The 18,619-nt window shown below is 45.4% G+C and overlaps 1 protein-coding gene across 3 annotated transcripts in view; it reads right to left on the reverse strand.

Annotated features, from left to right (window-relative positions):
- ADGRD1 (adhesion G protein-coupled receptor D1) overlaps positions 1-18,619 on the reverse strand; it is a 148,008-nt gene that overhangs the window by 20,243 nt on the left and 109,146 nt on the right. For all 3 annotated transcript variants that reach the window (XM_044440635.1, XM_044440637.1, XM_044440636.1), the window contains one exon: positions 9,095-9,186. In XM_044440635.1, the coding sequence (XP_044296570.1) occupies positions 9,095-9,186 (92 nt within the window). The remainder of the gene's footprint in view (positions 1-9,094; positions 9,187-18,619) is intronic.

Genomic DNA, 18,619 nt, shown 5'->3' on the forward strand with positions numbered 1-18,619 from the left:
CTGTTCAGTTTTTCAAAGGATAGCTATAGATCGATAGATAGATATGCAGGTATGAGTCACCAAACAGCAAATGTCTGTTTTTCTGGTATCTGGCAGGCAGAACCCCATCCTAAGGGACTACTGAAAGTGTCACCGGATGCACGACACTCGCTTCCAACATGGGCAAAAGGACCAGAAACCCGCCTTGTGGAAACTCCTGAGATCATTTGAACTCATCAAATTTTAAGGCGTCACCTTCTCCAATGGCATTAAAATTCAAAAGCAGCTAATCTCCTGCTGAAAATCACGACCCTTTCCACCTATTTGCATGCCATGAATACCAAATGACAATTGAACATACTGTATGTGAAAAAAGAAAGTTTGCTGGGCTTGCATTTCCATTCGTGCTGCTTTCCCATTCCCAGATTTGTTTATTACCCATCTAGATTCAGGTTTAATGAATAGGTGCCATTAAATTTTAAAGACCCTGCAAACAAAAAGACACGCCAGTCCAGATCCATGATTAATGCAACCTGGTGCATTATCATAATGTGAGTTTTCTTTTTCTTTTGCTATCAAGTTGCACAAATATTCTCTTGGAGGGGGCAATACTCTTCAGCCAGACCTTAATTTTTTTTTTAAAACACATTGTGTAAACTTCACAGATGTATTCTTTCATTGAATTTAGGAATAAAGGAGCCTGTGCCCAACCTCTTAGGAATAATACATTTCACTGAAAGAACATTGCACTCATTTAAAAATGTTCATCTTGAAAAATAAAAAGCTGCACGTACATACACAGCCAGTGAATCAAGAAAAGTCTCCTATTACTCCCACTCCTAGGAACAAGATGTCCTGAGTAGGAATGACATTTAAAGACAAAAACAAAACTCCACATTTGTGACTTTCATACATGGGAAGTCGCATTTAAATGTCATGTTGGAAAAGTGCTCCAGCGCCAGCCATTCGAGGTCTTTTTCAAGGCATCCCATTGCATTTGTTTTCCCCTCCAATCGTCTCTCTCGACCCCACCTGCATTGAAGAGACTCTACTGCATGTAAAAAGGATAGAAAACCCTCTGTCTATAGTGTGTTTGTGCATAAAAGTAAAGGTTTCCCCTTGACATTACGTCCAGCCATGCCTGACTCTAGAGGGTGGTGCTCATCTCCGTTTCCTGGCCGAGGGAGCCAGCGTTTGTCCACAGACGGTCTCCGTGGTCGTGTGGCCAGCACGACTGAACACCGAGGTGCACGGAACACTGTTACCTGCCCACTGAAGTGGTGCCTTTTCATCTACTTGCATTTGCACGCTTTCAAACTGCAAGGTTGGCAGGAGCTGGGACGGAGCAACGGGAACTCACCCCGTTGTGCAGATTCGAACCGGCGACCTTCCGATCAACCAGCCCAGCAGCACAGCGGTTTAAACCACTGCACCACCTGCAGTCCCTGCAGTATTTGTCCATACAGTGGTACAATTAGGCAAATTTTAGACCCAGGACTTAATGTTTGTCTGGGAGATGGGTTGCGTCATCATGTCCCATCTGTATTACTTGCCTTCTGAAGCACGCAACTGAAATTTCTCTCCCCACCGGTGCCATTCCATGCTTTGCAGCTAGCTTGCAACATTTTGCTTCCGCTGCCCTATTGACGTCATCACCTGCCTGGCCTGGGGTAATTATTTAGGGAGCCTCTGGATTTTGGCCCCCAGGCCTTCCCTCGCTGCTCCAACTTGCCCGTCTGTGCACACTCTGGCTTGCTCTCAGCTTCTCCTCTTCCAAGTCTAATAAACTGTGACCCAAAGAGTGTTTGTATTTTGTCATGTCCAATGAGCCAAAGATTTAATTAGCTTCAAGACATTATCAGCAGTGAGTAGCATTCTGGTTTGCTAATGACCATTGCTTAACATGCTCTGTTTAATGCCTTGCCTCTAATTTAGGGCAATATCCTACACCTCCCTTTTCTTGCCAGACTCCAGCAGCCGACCATGGTTCCTTCCAAGGCCTCCGGCATTTGTCAGGAAAAATGATCACCAAAGCCAATCCAGCTTGCCAAGTCAGTCTGACTAATGGAAAATGTGCCTTTCTGCAAAATGGAGGTGGGTGCTTGTTAATATGGGGGGGGTAGGATTCTCCCCCCCCCATCCACCCTCACCATGCATCCTGTGCGGCAGCCACATCACTGATTATCACACAGGCAGAATGAAAGAGTGTGAGAGAGAGAGAGATTCTGAGAGTCTTCCCTCTCTCATCACAGTAGCAAATGGGTCACCAGCTCAATTGATTTATGGACCGAAGAACACAAGAAGCTGTGCTGAATCCATCCAAATATGTATCCAATCCAGCATTTGGCTTCCCAGGCCAAATCAGCCTGTTGTAAAACGGTGGAGACTGGTGACTCAAGCCAGTGGGACTGTGTATCTCTCAGGGTCTTAGTCTGTACTTTTAAGGAGCTTTCCATGGTGTAAGCCATAAGTTTATTTTATTTATTTATTTATATTGTGATTTATACCCTGCCTTTTTCCTACAGAGGGCTCAAGGCAGCTTACATCATTCTCCTCCTCCATCTTATCCCCACAGCAACAACCCTGTGAGGTATGTTGGGCTGAGAGTCTGTGACTGGCCCAAAGTCACCCAGTTCGCTCCATGGCTGAGCGGGGACTAGAACCCAGATCCTCTGAGTCCCAGCCCCATGCTCTTAACCACTACGCCACACTGGCTCTCCTTGGAGTTGGAGCTGCGATACAGTGGAATTGTGGAAATGCATACACTTCTCATAGTGAGATTTTCAGATTGTCCTTGAGCAGGAGGAGGAGGAAGCTACAAAAACATTAGGAACAACAAGTGAAGCTCTGGAAAATGAGAATGCCATGCTACATGTCAAAAGCCAGTCTTTCCTTGCCCCCAGACCTCTCTCCTTTTCCCTTCCCAGAAGATGGGAGGCTTCTGACTACAGTTTTTCATTACATTAAAGCAGGCCTGCAGGACTGAGCTTTGTGATGCAAAGAGGATGACCTAGAGGTCATTAGCAAAAACATGCATCAAGTTAATGAGTGTGCCAGTGTGTGTGTGTGTGTGTGTGTGTGTGTGTGTGAGAGAGAGAGAGAGAGAGAGAGAGAGAGAGAGAGAGAGAGAGAGAGAGAGAGAGACTCCTCATACTAGAAGTTATTTCCACACTAATTCCTTCCTAATTCCTTCTCTGGGGAAAGGAAAAACAGCCCCAGGCTATGTGAATGATCCACCCACTCTGAGATATCTCCTGATTGCCCAGCTGGAACAGAACTGAAACAATGTGAAAGCTGTGCTTCCTTTGCAATGTAAAAATAGCTAGGCAGCTCATGCTTTGTCTTAAGGAATTTTGTATCTCAGATTGTAAAACCACAAACACTGAAACCTATTAGAATTCTGTAACTCCTGATTGTTTTATTTGTCATCTGTTACTCAAGCCTTAAGTGTGTCATGAAGATTTTCCTACTGTCTAAAATGATTCCTCAATGTTTCTGTATTACAGTTTTGCACACCCCCATTGTCCTTGCCTTCTCGCCCATTCAGAATCTCATCACCACCCTGAAACTCTGTAGGTGATCCACTATTTATAAAAACCTCTGTATATGCTCTGGAAGCTCGTGGCCAATTTAGTATACTGGCTACCCAGCAATGCTTTGTTTTCCTCTGCCAGAGAGGGGTTCCCGGGTGTCCTGCCAATAAACTGCTGAAGCTGAGCATAGTGTCTTCTGTGTGAATCCAGACATACATTCTCCAGGTCCTGCTATTCCGATATTTCCCGACAATAACAATGTGTGTGCAGCTCTTGCTTCCATGGCCAAGACCCACATACACGTAGCCACAAGCAACAGGAAAACAATTTGTTGGGACCTTTTTTTAATTGCATGGAAGAGGTGGAGGGAACAGCCTGTCCTCTTCCCAGCCCCCAAATGCACCTGCTGCATTTGTAGAAAATAAGGGAAACTGGGAAATGCCTAGGAAATAGGCTGTGCATTGAGCATAGCATGTGGTTTGGTCCATCTTCAGTTCATAGCCCAGGGTCTGGGCCATTCCTCTGCCACAATAAAAAGAGCAGCAGCATCTCCATTACCCCCTTTCTCTTGAGAGCCTGGGAAATCCATCTGAGTGAGCAAATAATTGAGTCTCATAGAACAGATGAGCAACATTAAAAATGTGAACAGAGAGTAAAAAAAATAAAATAAAAACAAAAAGCTCAAGGTGTTTTTTTCTAATTGTGTTCTCTCTACCTGAACAGGCTAGCTCTCGTTTTGGATTCATCAGCTTATAGGCAGAGCCTCCGTTTATGAAATAAAATGATGCTGCTTTTTCCAGCTCATTGGGCCATGTCAAAGGAGGCAGATGAGAAAGTGTTCCATAAGATTTGGGCTTGGCAGTTTACTGAGGACTCGTTAATGAGGCCCTCCCTCCAAGGACAAAGGGGATGCCAGCCTTGGTGTGCTGAGCATTCTCTGAGGCCTGGCTCTCCTTGCAGCATGTTGAAAACTATCCCTGGCCAACAAAATCCTTGTTACCGTGATGGCTGGGCTATGCGTTCCTGAGTCCAGAAAAGTCCCTTCTATTGAGGAGACAATTTTCCTGCCTGTCCCCAGTCCTGAAGCGCAGCTTCTAGTCATACATGCCCGTGAATGGTAGAAGGAACATCGGCCAACATGTTGTCACTGAGGACCTGCTATCTGCAAAGCAAGCCCTCTGTCACTGAGCCAGGGTCTGCTTCTTCTCCTGATATTTGCCCAGGGGGATCCCTGACATGGTGCGGTGGGAAATGAGGGCTGATTGCAAAAGTATTTTTACCCGAAATTCACTCCAGATCATGGGGATCTGAATCATGCACTGGGGCTCCTAATGCAGGAGAAACTCTCCATTACCCCGGTGTTCCTTCCTGAAACATTGGTTCAGAGGACCATGCAGGCCCGCCCTGCTGGAGAGTTCTGCTTCTTCTCTCAGTCCTTTGCCTCTGCCAATGCAGCGTGCTCTCTCAGAGTATGACTACGTGATCTAATAAAGGTCTAATCCTGTGCATGTTTAGACCAACATGAAAGCCTGTCACTCCCAGCATCCACCAGCCAGGATAAGCGAGTATCTACATGTCAGGTCCAGGATGTAGGTGGCAGAGGGCAATGGCTGGAATACTAAGTCCATGGATGATGGAGGGGGATGAAGACCTTGGCGGAATGCAGAGGAACCAGAGGCAGAGGCAACGCCAGGAACAAGCAAAGGTCAGATATTAAGCAAGCCAGGGCAGGTCCAAAGGTAAAGGCAAGAAGCAAGGTCAGGTGCCAACAAGTCATGGCAGAAGCAGAGGCCAAGGCGAGCCAGCGTGAGACCAGAGGTCAAGGCAGATTCAGAAGTCACAGGCAACCCTAATTCCTAGTAGAACACAAAAGCATAATTCTGTTATGTTTTAGCCATGCATTCACGTATCCACATGAGCAGTGGTAAAGCACACCAGATAGAAAGATTTTTTTTCATGCAATCCTCTTACAGTTCTTTCATTCTGTGTGTTCTTGTACATCAGTGGTGTAAAGGAGGAAGGCCAAGAATGAATGGGAAGTTACAGAGAAGTGTGCATGGACAGCATCCTGAACAAAATTAAGATTTTCTAGCCAAGGGGAGAACTGAAGGATAACAGGCCTCTGGCCAGGGGTGCAGAGCCATTCCATGGGGGTGGGGGAACGCAGGGAAGACAAATGGCCTGCCACCCATGCTCTGCAGGATGGATGCACCCATCAATGGGGCCATGCTCACTGGGGTCATTCAGCCCCAGCCTGCTCACGGTGCCCTTCTCCATGCTGGGAGAGGCACGGGGTTCCATGCCTCCCTAGCATGGAGAAAGGGCCAGTACCAGAAGAAATTTCTATTGCTTCCCAGCATTGGCCAACTCCCTGGCTTCACACAATACACAATGCCACCATGGAGGCAATGAATGACATGCAAAAGGACTTGTGCAAAAAATCCAAACCCGGCTGGGCAGAGCAGAGCAGAGCTGAGCCGAACCAGCTCTTCCGCAGACCAGATAGATCATGAACCATCTCTGATCTGCTCTAATATGCTAACCATCCTTGAATTTAACTTATGTATTATGTTGGGATCACCCAAGAGACATAATCCACTCTGTAATTGAAGCTGGCGATCAAGAATATAATTATTTTTGCAGGCTGCTCTATGAGACAGGAATTTCTTCCATGCAGGGAACAGGGGCTGCAGCATTGTGAGGAAATTACAGCTTGCCAAATGGTCAGAGATTATGAAAATGTGCATTGCTGAAAACAGAAACAAGGGCAGACTTATGCCTTCCTGTATCGTTAGCTGGATCAACGTGCTGGACACAGCTCTCCATCACTATGGAAAAACGCGTAACAATTACTAACTGGCAATAATTACATCTATTTGTTAATGCCAGATGCCAAGAGAAACACTTCTCTTCCAGTAAATATTCCGTTCTGCTGCCAACAAACCTCATCTCCAGGGTCCCACATGGGCAAATCCAAGTACACACGCCAGATTTTATTCTTGCCAACTGGAGTCATGAGCCGTGTTACTAAAACTTCAGTGTGCAAAAACTGTGGATCACTTTGCGTGGCCCTGAGCAGTCCAACCAGTGAGCCTCCCAAGTGGGCTGTCCCTGCATCTCTTCAGCTCAGAGCCAGAACTGAGTACCATTCCCCCACAGTTACTTCTCTTACCAAGTTGCCCCCAAAGGCAGGGCAATTTTTCTGTAATCAACTCAATATTCTGGTACAACTTCCCTCATGTGAGTTTCATCAACTGTCATCCCTAGTAACATTCTACCTGCATCGGCAGACAGGTGAACAACAATATATTTTGTGCAAGATGTTTCAGTTTCTGTCCTGGAGGCTGATGGGCAGTTTAGCCACTCTGGGATGTACCCAGGATGCTTCAGGAGCTATCCATGGTGCTGAACCTTTCTTGGGGTATGAAGTAGAGTTCAGCCCCATGAGTTGCTCCTCTAAAGTTCAGGTTGAAATATAGGGTGGACATGCCACTGAACTTCTACCCTTGTTAGTGGCTGTGATGTTAATGCCTGATGAAAGAGAGAGAATGGTATGTATATGCACACAAAAGCATATACAAGGGGAGAGGTGTGCCTTTGGTGGAAATGTGTGTGGAAGTGAGCATGCATTTCGTTTTCATTTTGTAAAAAGAAACAAGAAACATTCATGAACTGATACAAAACAAACTTGTTTTTCAGGAAACAAGATTGGTAGAGTATCTGAAACTGACACATCCAACCCTGTTTCCAACTGGATGAAATCCCAGTATGAGTATGTTTGTTTTGGAAAGCTTCACACACCACAACAACTTCGAAACAGGTTTGGTTCTAGGGTGAGGATGCTGTTCGTTCATCGTGTCATGATTTTGTAAACCACTTTCAAAAACTGGAGTAAGGAGGGAGAGAGAGAGCACATGAGAGAGAGAGAGAGAGAGAGAGAGAGAGAGAGAGAGAGAGAGCGCCTAGTATTTCACTAACATAGGTTTATAAAGAAGAATGCTGAAGTGTCTTAATTCTCATGTGAGTCCCACTTTGAGGCTATCATCTGAAGAATATGGACTAGGTGACCTCACAGGACAGCTCAGAAGGATAGTTTTCTCCCTTACCAATCTGCGTGGTCACAGGGGTTCTCAGATGAGATGCTCCTTGTGGTTCCTCAAGGACATATGACCCATCAGGAGTCCACCCCGTGCGCGGCCTTCAGTGTGGCGGCTCCTTTTCTGTGGAACCCCCTGTCTCAGGAGGCCAGGTTGGCACTGACATCGTGTTACTTTCAGCATCTGCTGCAAACTACCTTATTTTAGAAGCCTCTTTGTTTGACCAGCCATGGTCCCCCCCTATCCCCATTGGCATTTGGTTTGTTTGGTTGGTTTTGCTTGTTTTAATAAAAACTATTAATAGGGTGTTTACATCTTTTAAACTTGTCTTTTATTGTTTTCTGCTTTGGAGTCTGTTCAGATTTGGATCAGTATATAACTGTTCTCTTCCAGTCTTAGAGGCTGTGCTTATAAATATGTCAGTTTCTCACACTGCCACAGTGCATGCATCCAGCAGGGGGCTGCTAAGTGTTGATCTTGTCTGTCTTCATCTCTCTAAAAATCTCTCATGCTCTTTGTTTTAAACAGGCTAAGAGAGGTTCTCCCTGCTCTATAAATGCACCTGATCATCTTACAAATTTCTGTCAAGCCTAACACCAAGTGAACTGATCCATCCAGATGGAGGGATGGCGAGCTTGGAAAACGGCAAAACCTGTATGCAGCTTTCCACAACTTGTGGCATATTCAACTTTATGCTCTCTATATGGCCCAAATAGGCAAAACTCTTGGGGAGGGGGTGCATTTCCTTTCCCCCACCTTTCAATTTCATAGTCCCATTCCTAGGTGGTAAAAGGGTGGCATTACAAGAGATCTGTGGTGAGGAAGAAAAAATTGAAGCATGGGGGTGAAGCTGACACCAGAACGTCCCCCAATAACCATTTCATTATTTTTTTAAAAAGGGAGGGAGGCAACCATCAGCAAAAGCCCCTTGCAAGATGCCCTCTGGCCAAATTTCCCCCCTCAGGAATGGCAGAGGATTTCTCCCACATCCATGACATTCAAACCAAATGTTATCTACAGAGATGCTCAGCTCAGCCTTTGCTGCTTTGTCTGAATTTAGGTAATGTTTACAGAGAAAGTAGGGGTCCAGGAAGTATCCGAAGTGGCACCCTAGCAAAGCAAATGTGGCATTTCTCTACTGCTTCCTCGGCACTTGTTTGAAGAGCCATCCCCTGGTGGGGATGGGGGAACCACCAAATTCAGTTCATTGGAGAAATGCATCCAGATGTGGGTGTACATCTTGTTCTTTTGGACCAAAGCCCTTTTAGTCAGAGAGACTTCTCCACTGTGTACTTGCTCTGCTCCTTGATGAAATTGTGGAGATTTCAGAAACCTTACTTCTGAAAAACAATCTATTTATCTTTCTGTACTCTGCCTTTTGGATTTTGTCTTAGCTACCACATCCCAGACCCTAAGGAGCAGCTGCCTAAAGAGCAACTCAGACCTTCTTGGCATTCAAAGCTGCTTTAGATTAGAAGGACTTACTTGAATGCATTGGCATCACCGCGCACCTTATAATTGTCTGCACTTATTCTCGAGATGACTCTGGTGACCGCAACAAGAATGCCGATGTTGACCTAGAGGAAACAAGAAAAGGTTCCATCAGGGAAAGCAGCTAGGAGTGTGTCTTGGAGCTGTGTGGAACAGAACGATGTTAACTCGTGGTGAGGGCAGGAGCAAAGGAGCATCTCTTCCAAAACTGGAAATATCTGTTCAAAACACAGAAACACCTTGCTTTAATTTATTAAAAGTGTGCATTTACTATGCACTTTATTTATCAAATGCACTTATAAAAGTGCATGTATGCTCTTTGTTTCCCCGTCCTTGATATAGAATGCATTTGTATCAAGAACGTTGTTCTAGACATTAAATTGTTCTCAAAAGAAAAAAAATAGTTCACTGGAAATGTTATGTTTTTGCTGTTTATGCTTTCATTTTTCTGAAACCTGCCAGAGAGCTTCAGCTATTGGGTGGTCCACAAATGAAACGACTAAATACATAGATCTGTGGCAGAATAACCCGACACTGTCCTTGTTCCAGAAATACGGAGGATAACAAAAACACAATTAAGCATGTAATAGCTGTTGTCTGCAGTGCAGCGAAGAAACTGCCAAGTGTTGTTTTGATAATCAAGTCTGCTTTGCTTGTAGCTAAACTCCATGTCCATTATTTCCAGCTACTGGTTTCTCATAGATAGACTGTCCTTTCCTTCCTTCCTTCCTTCCTTCCTTCCTTCCTTCCTTCCTTCCTTCCTTCCAGGACCTCCTGAACAAAAGCTGGAGAGAACCCCTCTTATAAACACCTCTGCTCTTTTGTCCTCTGCTCCTTGTGTTCTTTTTGCTCTTTGATGTACATTACAGTCAAGCCTAAAATGGCCTAGAGATAAATGTGAGCCTGGACACCCCAGATGAGCACAATAAATCCCCAAGTGTGCCCATGACTTAAACTGCTCAATTACAGATAATATTTCGGCTGGTGAAAAAATTCATAGACTCCCAGATAAGAAGCTGAGAAGACCCTTTTGGGTGCTAATAGTGATGACCTTCGAAACTTGAACCTAGAAACAGCTTCTGTAGGAAAAGAGCTGAATCTTAAAACATGTTAGTGTAGAAACAAACTTGCTTTCTTCAGACAGACTAGGGGAGAGAATCTGGCCAAACCTAAAAACTAAGTCTCACGAGTTTGTCTTCTGAAAACTTCCCATTTTACAAGCAGCCAGGTTCCCTGCTGGTGCAGCCGCTTGTGAATGTACTCAAGACACCCTCAAAATCCTAAATGTTTCCTCCTCCACCACCTCCACCCGAATTAGGACCCTGCTTTATGAGTTTCCTCTTAAAAGATGCATTTCTTAAGAGCAGAGTTTAAGAATATCTGGAGGGAAGCGGCCCTGAAAGGATCCACATGACTTCTCTGTGATATGTGAATCAGGAAGAGCAGCCTGGGCTGTTAAGCTTCAAGATTAGGATTCCAAACTCTTCTTGGCAGCAAGCCCTGTTAACTTTCAGGCAGTGGGTGATGGGGGAATATGACAGCTTTTTCTGTTGAATAACAATTTGCAAACAAATGTCTTCATTATTCAGCCATCCAAAGAAAGCGGGATAATAGACAGTTGCTATTATTTAGCTGGAATCCTGGCATTTATTCTCCAGCTCAATAATCAGTTGGAAAAACAGGCTCCCCCACCCCACACTGCGCTAGCCAACACTTTTAAAATTGTCTGTGGCTATTATGGCTCATTTGAAATGTGTGTGCTCCCTATAGACACATTCCACAGCCCTTGCAATCTAATCATATTATAATGGGAGCTATTCCAGTGTCTGCTTGGAAAAAAAGAAAGAAACCCTCACGGAATCAACACCCCGGCATTGTATTTCCTAGATTTCGTACACTGGGATGACTTCACCATTCCCCCAGAGCAAACTTAGTGACTGGGTTCTGTGGTGTGTTATATGCCAGAGTGGCTTGCTAGGTTGTCCAGATCCAGACAAAGTGGGTTCAGACAAGCCCCCCTTGATTAGAGACCACCAGAGGTTCTTGTGTTGTGTGGACCCATCCATAGAATGCGATTGACAAAGCTTATCCTCAGACTCCCACGCCTGGAAATTGGGGATTGCGTCACTCCTAGAGGGAGGCAACTCTTACGAGAACTTGGCACATTTCCACTCATCCTTCCTTTTGCGGCAAAACCAAGTATTACAGGACATATAACACTTATGCAGTTCTACGAACTCAAAAAAGACTCTCAAAGGACAATGCTATTTCTGATGTTCAGGCTGCACATGTTGTGGCCAAATGACTCTAACCACATACAAAAGGGAAACAACAGTAGACTTGGCAAAATGTCTGCAAAACGAAACAAGCACCTGGGGAGGATATCTGTGTGGGTGGTGGGAGGAACGTAGCCCAGTGAAAGCATATTCAGCAGCAATAGTTTTCCATTGTGGGGAGGAATGGAAAATGAAGGGAAGAAGAGCAGTGGGACCAAGCGTCTGGAACTCGGACTATCAGTCTTCCATAAAGCAACATTTATTTTTCGATTCCACTTGTATAACATAAATCAGCATAAAGAACTAAAATGATAAATCAACCAAATATGAACAAAACATGACTTACACTCATAAAACAGGAAGTACATTTTGGCAGACTTACAAATCTGCCATTTACATCAAAGAAAAAGTATATTTAGCAAGAATGAAATTACGGGTTGGCTCCAGAGTGAGACAACCTTAGAATAGACCTGTTGAAATCAATAGGACTTCGCTTCATCAGTATTGAGAGCCAAGCAAAGCATCTATTCAAGGTATGGCCACATTTAGTATGCTATCCAAACAACACTTTTCATTCAGTAACTATGCCCAGTATGTCTCTTGTTAGTTGTTATTGTTGCCTACCATTTTGTTATCTTAGATAATTTCCAAAACTTCGCCTTGTGTCTCCCTCTCTGTTCTCTGATGTGGTTCTGTGGAATTTTGATCTCCTTCCATCTTGTCTGAATTTCAAACTGCAGTTAATGTTCCTGACAGTGACAACAAGTCAACTTCATAAGCCATGGTTTGAGACAAACCATGATTGAATATTAACCACTTGCATTTAGAGAGAACAGAAGAGCGGACAATGCAATACATTCTCATATTTCCAGCTATGCCAGATCCAGGAAACCTCAACCCCGAAGCCCAGATCTGGCCTTCTGCAATCCCCATCTGACCCTCTGGCAAAGGCCCTTCCAACTGGCCCCTCCCCATTCCAGAACCATGGGTTCTTTGATCTTTGCCCAGCTTTTGTGCAGGTTTTTCCTCATTCAGAAAGGTTGGAATGCTTCTCCTAGGACTCATCCACTGACTTTGAGAACCAGCAACAATATGCTGGTTATTTGGGGTATTTTGGCCTGCCCCTTTTGCCTTCAACCCTCTCTGCCTGAGAACACCTTCAAAATTAAATCTGGCCTTTAGACTTTAAGCCCCACTCGCTGGCCTATAGTTTAGTGTGAACTTTTGAATGATGCACAGGAAGATGCACTCCAGTCCCACATGTAAGCACATTGAGAAAGGAAGGCGTGACAAGGTAGCATTACGGCAGATAAAGCAAATAATGGTATTCATAACTAGACTGAGTAAACAGATTTGGTATGAATAGTTTTATTAACATTCTAGCCAGCTGGAGCAAATAATCCGTTCCATGTACATTATAAAATAAATCTAAGAAACAACCGCTAACTTGTTCTGTCGCTGGGTGCTTCCCTCCCGCTTTTCTGATATTTGACATAAATAGCCTGTTGGCAGGTTGAATGGAGGTGAAATGAATGGCTGATGAAACACTCATTATATTTTTAAATTCTCCAAATATAATAACCATAATGCCAAGGAAGAAATACAGCATAATTGTGTAGATACGAGCACAAACAGAGCTCTTGTGCATTAGGGTGCTTGAACAATGGGGATAAACACTGGGGTTTTGGAATTGTTATGTGGAGCCATTTGCTTTATTCTGAAGATACACTTTCCGTGGTTACTGAGGTGGTGGGGGGAGGTTTGCAGTATAATTACATATGAATTCAGGAGTTGGCAAACTAAGCTGTATTTACTCAGATCAAAACTATATAACTTATAAAAACAGTTCAGGTTTCACATATGTCAGATACTTTGTCAAGAAAGGCCCTTTGTACAATTCAACAGGATGGATTCTGGTAAGGAAGGGGCATTGTATATGTATGAAACTGTCTTCTACTCACAGTCAGATCATTCTCTGCTCAGAGTTTCCTGCTCTGAATACGAATTTCAAAAAATCTGTCAGGATTGTTTCACCAGGATTCTCTTTTTCAACATTTGTTCTACACAGCATGCACATCTGTTTTTCCATTTGAAAAACTGTATGGATCTTTATGTACATCCAGAGGAAAACGACACATTTTCCTGCATACTTGTGTGCGCTTCAGAGAACTTAATAGCTATTCTTGCTCCCTTCCTGGTATACACATTTTTTGCACACAGTTTTTGAAATATGGCACAGTTTGGACACTTGGTTGTTGTTGTTTTTCCAAGTTCCTTTACAGACTTCACAGTATCTGAAGCTACAGCCTGGTTTATCCCTGGGTCCACTGATCTTGGTATCCCTGCTGCAGAGTCTGAACCTCCTCCACATCTTCCTGAGAATCCATTCCCACATCCCCTGAAAGAGTGTTGCATTGCACCCGGCCTCCACAGACTGCTTGGTGAGCATTTGACAGGGTCCATAAATGGCTGGTGATCTTTTCCCTGAAGAAACAGCCCATCTTGGCAGTAAAAAATGCCTTGTCATTAACCTAACTGAAATCCATGAGCCAACTCTTCCCTGTTTCCCACACCATCTCCATCCCTTGGCTTTGAAATGTCTCGCCCAGCATTGTAGTGGTAATTTCTTTCTTTCTTTAGTGCACTCACTGGTGATGGGAGGTGATTTAAGTCCCATCCTCTCATCATTATCAGGGACACCTGCCATTACAAGTCATTGTGGTTGTGGGGTGCATTGCCAGGTCACAAAGGAAATCATTAAGCAGAGGCTGTGCTCGCATCGTTTTCATCAATGGAGCTACAGGGTTTTGCATGAAGAGGGAAGAGAGGCAAGAAATTGGTATATTCTACTCGGTGGTTGCATCGGACCAGTGTGGAGCCAGATGCATCTTGGCCACGACAAGTCCATTCTTTATAAGTTGTGAACAGTTCCTGTGTGTGTGTGTGTGTGTGTGGTGTGTGGAAGGAAAAAGCTATTAAGTACATACTATTCAAGATTAGTTCTAGAGATAGGTAATTAGTAATTCCAGCAACTCAGTCTGAACTCAATCTGTGGGTTTTCTCATCTGGCCCACAAACCCATCATGCCATGCATCTGAGCCAGCTAGGAAGTATCCATCCATTTCCTTGTAATTCCTTGCAGGCACATGGCAGAACAAGTAACGTCTGTTTAAGGTCATTTGTATGGTCTATGGAATCAGAGATGCCTAGGCCCAGATCTCTGGTGGGAAAGCCGAATGTTACGTGTTTTATTACTGTGTATTATCTTGGGAGGGCTTCTGCTCTGAAAGCTGGATGAGAAATAATTTAAATAAAAGGTATGGAACAGTAATGCAATGCAACACAAGCAACACAGGATTTGGCCCAACAGCTCCTTTGCAGAAGCATTGAATGGTTGAGGTGGAAGGGGCCAAGAAGACCATCAGGTCTAACTCCCTGCTCGATGTTGGGCACCAAGTCAAAACATCCCCGGCAGCTGGCTGTCCAACTTCATCTTCAATGCCTCCAGTGTGGGAGAGCCCGCTATCTCCCTAGGGCTTTGGTTTCTCTGGGATTTGTATGAGATACCAACTAATGAAGGGCAGCACTTGGTGGAACAACACCTGAGCACTTGTCAGTCGGTCGTGTTTGTAAAAGTAAATTGAAAGCACAGAAAGGGGAGGCCCTAGGAGGGACGGGCGGGAGAGTTGAAGCCCTTGGAGCCACCGCGGTGCCAGTCTAGATTGAGGGTCCTCCATTGTCTGCCTGCATCAGGAGGACAAGTCCCCTTGTCCATACTGGGAGCTTTCTACTGGATGCAAAGCACAGACTCGGAATGGGGTGGAATCAATCTGCATTGAGACTCTGATGGAGGCCTAGCCAGAAAGTTTGCCCCTCTCAGGATTTGGATCCAGTTTGCCACTCTATGCCTGCTATTTACTTAAAGGAACACTTTAAGTTGCTAATTGCTTGAATAACAAATTGCTTTAACGCTATCCTGTCTAGTCTGGAGCTAAAAGAAACAAAGAAACAGGCAAACAGGAATAGAGGGAAGCCAATAAACAATAGCGGTGGAATTTACAGAGACCCCCCAGGATGTAGCAATTTAGCAGCAAACACACTATTTATGAGAGCCATAAAACTTTTCTCCCCACCTGCAAGTGTGTAACAGCTTCCAGTCTATTCAAATGCTGCTAACACTTCGCATTAACCAGATGTTTGGTTTTTTCAGTAGATTTTCCTTAATTCTGCTATATATAATATGGAAATACACCATGGTGGCAGATGGCTGATCTTCTCCTCCTTCTTCTTCTTAATGGAAACCTTTTGCCAAAAGAGATTTTTACTTGTCTCTGAATGTTCGGATTTTGTTAATTTTCCCCACCCTGAAAATACACCATTTTCTGAATAAAAAACAGATCAAGTGGATGGCCACTTGAAAATCGCTAAAAAGCAGGATGCCCATCACTATAAAAAGGGGGCAATGATCCACATTAAATTGCATATGCTAACATATGGATAGATACACATTTAGAAATAATTATTATACTGTAATAGTAATACAGTTCATCTTACTCCAAGGTGGAAAACTGGCCAAGTGACCTGTTAGGCTTGCTTGGCCTCCTTTCCAAATCTTCAAAGCCTGGCTCTCCCTTCTGATGGTCCTTTATCTCTGGGGCTTGGTTGGGCAGCCCTTCAAAGAATCAGAGAACGGTTCTCTGGCAGCCCTTCCAAGAAAAGATGGACCTCTGCAAAAGAGGACACCTGGCTACTTTAGATCCATTGCATCTTTTTTTTAAAATCCTAGTATCAGGAGCTGTGGGCCCTCAACAAATGCCCAATCATGCTTATCCTTGATGGCAGACTTAGCTGCCAGTTTAGAACCCTGAAGAACCAGGTTTTGAAATCATGCAGAGAGTGTACCACAATCTTCCAACATGCCAGGATGCTGGATCCACCCAGGATGTGCCAACATGCAGGACGCCTGGCTGGTCCTCCAAGCACCTGTGAACCGGGAACACCCCTGCAGGAGCTTGTGGGTACAGCTGTGTGGCCAGAATGCAGCTTGGCTGGACGCCTGCAGAGAAGCATGAAAGGCTTTGCTGCGGCTCTGCTCCTTGCCACAGCAACGGGAGCCATTCTGGCAGCTACGCCATGCCTCAGCGTCCAGCACTCCCTTGCTCTAAGGCATTTTCCTGCCTGCCTCCAGCCAGCTTTTGCTTGCATGCTTGTCTCCAGCCTGGCCGTGCCCTGCTAGGTTCCTCCACCCATCCTCCCTGACCTTGCCGTGCTTCTGAACCAGACTGCCTTTCCTGCACCTAAACTCCGGCCTGCTCCTGGACTCCGTTCCTGCCTCAGTCTTGCTGTCTTGCTGGCTCTTGACCTTGGACTGTTCTCAGAGGTGCTCCTTGTCTCTGACCTGTGAGACCTGGTGCAAGTCTCCATCAGGCAACTGCACCCGGCTCCCAGCGCCCTGGCCATAGCTGCCTGCTGCCCACCCCTGCGCCATGCCCAGAGCATACTGGGAGAAGGGGCAGGGGAAGAGGCTGGGACAGCTCAGGTGGGAGGGAAATTGTCCAAACCCCACAAGCTCCAGTTCCAGCCTGAAGTTCGGCAGCAACGGTAGTGACCTGAGCCTATTGCGAAACGTCTAACTCCGACCCATGAGAAATCTCCTTTCACAGGCAGTAGATATATTCAATAAAGCACCTGGGCCTACAGGCTTGTGATTTACCGCACGGAGCCTAGCAGAGTCAGGGTTTGCTCTGTGTTGCTTTGCAATCAATAACGTTTTGGGGCATTAGCCTGAAGGCATGTTACTAATTGCCTTGAATTCTCTGCAGAGGAGTTTAAGCAAGATAAAGAGAGTGCCGGATCAATGGAATGGAATCTGAATATTGGATTTCTTAAAAAAATAAATAAATAAACCATGTCATTGTTGATCATCATTTAAACTTCTTAACATGTGCATACGCACACATGGACTTCTCCAAATACCTAAAGGGGATGGAGGGGGGCGGGAGCCACAAGGAAACCACGAAACAGAAGTGAAGTTTTTCAGAAAGTGGGAGACATCATGGGGCAGCTTAAAGAACCAGGGGTCCAGGGGTCCTGCAAGCCAGAACACTGCGACACCTCAAAGCCAAGGTGAGGAACACGCGGCCTTCCCAAAGTTGTGCTGCAGCAGGACTGGCCCAGTAGGCCTTGTATTATGTCCTCATGCATAACTTTTGTGTTTCTTAGCTCTTCTAGCAAGGGCAGAAATGGCATTGCGTTGCCGCCAGCCTTTTCGCCTAGCAGAGCCTGAAGCCACTCCCCTTCTTCCACGGTAAAGAAAGCCAAGCCGAACCTCAGCACTGAATGCTTCATGAGAATATACCCTGCTACGTTTCTGCTTTCTGTTTGGACAAAGCACACCCGGAAGCCCTTTGGGTGTTACGGTAGGCAGAGGTGCAAATTCACCATCGATGTGTTTATCCGTCTATTTGCTGGTAAGCCTTGCATGTGCTTTCGCTTATCATAGGTGGTACAGCAGCCAGATCGATAAAGGCATCAGCAAGGGGGATGCTGCCAAGATTGGTGGAGAGAAGAGAAATCTTTCTTAATCCTCCCCCACCCCACCAGGCCGACCAACCCTCCCAAACTCCTGGAGCAGTCCAAGTGATTAAGCAACAATTCACCATAATTTAATGTGAGGGTGTAATTAAAGCGCTGTAATACATTCACATATCAGTAGTTCAGTCATCAACCTGCAGCTCCCGTCTAGAAAGATTACATTCATTATGGCCAATGGATGCGCCCGGAGCAGCCATCTGAGCCAAGCAGACCTGCTTTAACTACTCCCCTTTGATCCAGGGTTACAGCAGCAAGGGCCTTGGCATGGGGTTACGAAAGGCAGAAGCGGAGTGCCAGCCCATTTCCGCTTCCCCCCCCAGCCCACAAAAACGCTCTTTAGAAAAATGCAGCAGCGGGTTGGATGAGTCCCCCGAACGTAGCTCGAGGAAAAGGATTTTGCAGCGGTGTGTGAGCTACCTGTTTCTGCGCCTGTTCAATGCAGACAGGCTCCCCAGAGCAACATATTCTTTGGATTCTGGAAAAAGGGCTTTCGCTGTTTGCTCTGTGGAGACAAGCGCTCTGCAAGCTGCTTCGGCGTGAGCCAGGCTCAGCCCTTCCATCACTGTGCGGTGGCCGATGCAGGAAGGGTTTCAGAAAGGAGTTTTTGGAGAGGACAGGATTATCCCCATATGCAAGGGGGGGGGGCTCC

The sequence above is a fragment of the Varanus komodoensis genome, unplaced genomic scaffold (assembly GCF_004798865.1).
Source record: "Varanus komodoensis strain SLA01 unplaced genomic scaffold, ASM479886v1 scaffold38, whole genome shotgun sequence".
In the NCBI taxonomy this organism is placed as follows: Eukaryota; Metazoa; Chordata; class Lepidosauria; order Squamata; family Varanidae; genus Varanus; species Varanus komodoensis.